Raw genomic sequence first — 4388 nt, 5'->3', positions numbered from 1 at the left:
ACAACTCTTACAATTGCTCCTTCAATTCTTGTAACTAAAGTGGTGCCATTCGATAAGGCATCTTGGAAATAGGCTCACCTGGAACAAGTTCAATAGTGAACTCCACATCTATATGTGGTGGAAAACCTGGTAGCTCATCGGGAAACACATCTGCATACTCTTTCACAACTGAATAATACTCGATGCGAGGTTCATCCTTCGATGTATCATTCACAAAAGCAAGGTAGCCATCACAATCCTTAGACAAAAGTTCACTCGCCTTTAGAGCATAAATTAATTTAACCTCCCCCTTCGGCTGAGACCCTTGGTATACAAATTCCGGTTTATATGCATCCCCAGAGATCACCCTTTTCATTGACAATCAATTGTGGCACGATGTTCACTCAACCAATCCATGCCCAAGATAATGTCAAAGTCATGCATCTCCATTGGAAACAAGTTAACTTTACAATTTCTATCTCCAACAGGTATCAGAAACTCTCGATATATATCCGATATAATAATAGAATTCCTCATTGGGGTAGCAATAAACATACGAGGATATAATAATGAAGGTGCAATGCCAAGATGATGAACAAATGATAAAGACCCAACATAATGGGTCGAACCAATATCAAATAGCATATAAGCATCACGTCTACCAACAAGAAGTGTTCCTGAAATGGTATCTGAATTAGTTACTTCCTGATATGAAGTCAATGCAAAAACTCTGGCTGTAGGATTATGTTGACCGCCACTACCACCACCAGCTCCTCCTCCACCAATGTTGCGTGACACTGTACAATCCTTTGCCCTATGGGACATGCTACCACACAAGAAACAAGCCCCAATCTCTCTGTAATAAGCTCTACTTGGATGATGTCCACCACATGGAGCACAATGAGGCACTGGAATCATATTGGGGTTTCCCTCATACACTGAGTAACGACTCTACCCCTGTTGTCGATTCTATCACTGCCTAGGCTGCTTCTGTCGCTGAAACTGCTGATTCTGATTCTGACCAACATACTGATTCCGGCCATGGAATGACTAGTCAAACCTATTCTGATTATGTTTGCGCCACTGTCCCTGCTGACCACTCTGACCTCCATACTATTGTCTACCCTATACAAAACCCTAATCATCCCCAGTCCTCTTACCACCACTGTTAGACCTGGAACACCTGAAATATATACGCTCTTTCTCAACATCCTTTGCTGCATCATCCACCTCTCCCACATTATCAAATTTAAAAGAAATTATGGAACCTCTCAGATAAGACTTTAACCCCCATTTAAATTTATCAACATGCTGTGCAGTAGTCCATGCAACCGTCTCAGCAAATCCAGTCAACTTTATAAACCTCGTCGTATAATTAGTAATGTTCTCATCATGGTGCTGCACGATAGAATGAAACTCCCTCAAATAAGCGTGCATATCAGTATTAGAAAAGTACTGCTCATAAAATACCTCTTTGAATTCCTGTCATTCCAAAGCCTATGCATACTCCTCCCCTCTAGTAGCTTTCACTCCTCTCCACCACCTATGAGCATCCCCCTCCAACTTATACAAAGCTTAAATGACCTTCTGAATCTCATCACAACCCAGTGCATCAAAAATCTTCTCGAGATGAACAATCCAATTTTCAGCATCAATAGGAGTCGGTGTTGAACCAAAAAAGTTTGTTTTCTGCTTCACAAACCTCTCCAGCCATAAAACGGCTCCAACTGATAACCCTGATCATTCTGATTCTGATTCCCATTGCCATTCTGATTTCTTTGTCCATTCTAATTTCCCTCGCCATTCTGATTTCCTTGTCCATTCTGATTTCCCTCGCCATTCTGATTTCCTTGGTTTGCCAAAGCCTGCTGTACAGTCTGAGCCACTGCTTGCTCTATCATCGCAGTAAGCGCAGCCGGCTCAATGGTACGTGGATCACGTCTAGGAGGCATCCACAATATAAGATATCGAATGAATGAAGATCACAAGAATAGATAGGATGAAGCAATTTCAAACAGATATTTAAAAATTATGAAGCAGAATGATGAAGTAGAATGAAATGAACTTAAACAGAATACCCATCCTATCATCTACGCCAAACTCACTGGTCAACCTAAATAGGTTTTCTACAAGAAAGAACCTAAGATCTGATACCATCTCTGTAACACCCACTTTTTAATAATAAAAGGAGATATTACTTAAAATATATAAACCTGCAAACATAGCACTAATTTATTTCTAAACATCAATTAAATAGTCTAAAAATCTCCAAAAAATATTAAATCTCCAAACTGTCTAAACCAATAATATAAATGTTGAAATCTCCAAATAATTAAGTCTACATAATGATAAAATCTGAAATCCTAATCAACGAAATGGGGTAGCTCTCCATCACACAGTCACAGATCCCCTAAGCACCTGCTAGAAAAAGAATACGGCATGAGTCAAACGCCAGTACGGATTTGGAATACAATTTACAAAACAGAAAATTAGAAATGAATATTTTACAAATTATAATAAACCAATTATTTTAAAAACAAGCATGGCTGAAATAACGAGGGGTTAGGATATTTCATACAGAGTTCTAAATAGACACATATACTAACTAATGAGTTCATAAATAATAACTAATGATAAATAAATATTATATACCGATTATAAATTGAATTTATACAAATTAATGTGAATAAAGGTTCTCGAACAAAACTACACGTGCTTGTAAAATATTGTGAAATCTAATCGATGAATGTTAATATTAAACAAGATCTGATGCATATAAAACTAATGTACATAAAAAAGAGTAGAATATGACCTTAATATTTTAATATATTATACGATGTTCACAGCCTATATATATGATCTCCTGCAACCTCAAGACTAGTGCTTTACTATATAGCTATAAAAAAAGACATCAATATTTAATTATCAATTAAAGAATCAAGAAGAATAGACCGACAAGTTGCAATTACGGTTAATAATAATTAAAAATGTTTCACTTACTCCTCTGTTAAATACTGAAACAAAGTATCCGCCTCCACGCTCTTTCTCTTACTGGTATTAGCCTCCGTTTTCTCTTCTTTCTTCAATCTATGTTCCGCTTCGCAAACCTTTTAATAATAGAGTTTTGGTTTTGTATGATTTTAACACATTAGAACCAAATATATATATAAGCTACTAGCCTGCTCGATTAGAATTCCAAAAGTTTTAGTAAAATAAATCCAACTATAAATATATTTTAAATTCTAATTCCTTCTTATTAGTATACACAAAATAATATCAACCTTTTATTTTATTTATTATTATTATTATTATTATTATTATTTAAAATATATAAATTCACGTATATTACATATGAGTTGTTCTATACCTTTGAGTTTTAATTCGATTTGATTGTTCATACTATACTCACCCCTCCCCTTTATAGTATACTTTAATGTCTAACAATTGGTATCAGAGTTTGTTGTTGATACACAAATTGTTTAAGATCCAGAAAACAATCAAACATGCCAGACAAAGAAACTCAACCAAAATAACCACCACCAGTCATAAACCAAATCAGTAACAACATGAGCATATATAAAACCGCCTGAGTTCCAATCTTGAAAGTGAATGAATATCTTATATGAAATGTGAAGATGGCTATGTGTCTACAAACTACGATCCTGGATATCTCAATAGGATTTATGATGGTCCATACAAGCCTAAGAAACTGGATGTTTCTGTTGCTGGTGAGGCTGAAAAGATGGTTGATAAAGAAAAAAAGATATAATGCTGAAGATCTGGCATCTATCATGAAAAATGCCAAAGTTAGATATTTCTTGCATAGGAGTCTAGACATTGTTATATCTAATAGAGTAATTGGATGTAAAACTGTCAAGGAGATATGGGAAACTTTGGAGGTTAAGTATCAAAGCACTACTACTGTTAAAAAGAACAGAAAAACTATACTCACACATGAGTATGAACAATTTGACTCAAAAGCTGATGAGTCATTGACTGAGATTTATGACAGGTTTCAGAAACTGTTGAATGATCGGTTACTTGTAGATAAAGAGTATGATCCAAAAGATTTAAACCTGAAGTTTCTTCTTGCACTTCCTGAAAAGTGGGACTTGAAGGTCACATCCATATGAGACAACTATGATCTTGAAGATACATCTCTGAATGAGATCTATGGAATACCGAAAACTCATGAACTGTAGATGGAGCAAAGACGCAAAAGGAAAGGGTCAATATTTAGACAAGTTGCATTAAAGGCTGAAGAGAAGCCAATGGAAAGATCTGTGAAAGGGTCATTCAAAAGAAAAGGCCATGGTTGCAAAGCTTGATACTGAGTCATCAAATACTAATGATGACTCAAATATTGGTATCTCCATAGACTCTGAAAGTGATCACTGTGATTATGAGAA

At 35.7% G+C, this 4388-nt stretch overlaps 2 protein-coding genes across 2 annotated transcripts; one reads left to right on the top strand and one right to left on the bottom strand.

Moving 5' to 3' along the window:
- Positions 1–351: 351 nt before the first annotated feature.
- On the bottom strand, positions 352–897 carry LOC141705061 (uncharacterized). The gene has a single exon (XM_074508134.1). It carries the CDS (start codon positions 895–897, stop codon positions 352–354), a length of 546 nt encoding a protein of 181 aa, XP_074364235.1.
- Positions 898–3614: 2717 nt separating this feature from the next.
- LOC141705060 (uncharacterized) lies at positions 3615–4112 on the top strand. Its single transcript, XM_074508133.1, has one exon. The coding sequence runs from the start codon at positions 3615–3617 to the stop codon at positions 4110–4112; it is 498 nt and encodes a 165-aa protein (XP_074364234.1).
- Positions 4113–4388: the final 276 nt, after the last annotated feature.

This window comes from Apium graveolens, unplaced genomic scaffold (assembly GCF_009905375.1).
Source record: "Apium graveolens cultivar Ventura unplaced genomic scaffold, ASM990537v1 ctg8498, whole genome shotgun sequence".
Taxonomy (NCBI): domain Eukaryota; kingdom Viridiplantae; phylum Streptophyta; class Magnoliopsida; order Apiales; family Apiaceae; genus Apium; species Apium graveolens.
This window is presented reverse-complemented; position numbering and strand designations above follow the sequence as displayed.

What these genes read in the sequence shown, in the direction of transcription:
- LOC141705061 (XM_074508134.1), bottom strand. Translation starts at nt 897, where the DNA reads ATGATTCCAGTGCCTCATTGTGCTCCATGTGGTGGACATCATCCAAGT.
- LOC141705060 (XM_074508133.1), top strand. Translation starts at nt 3,615, where the DNA reads ATGGCTATGTGTCTACAAACTACGATCCTGGATATCTCAATAGGATTT.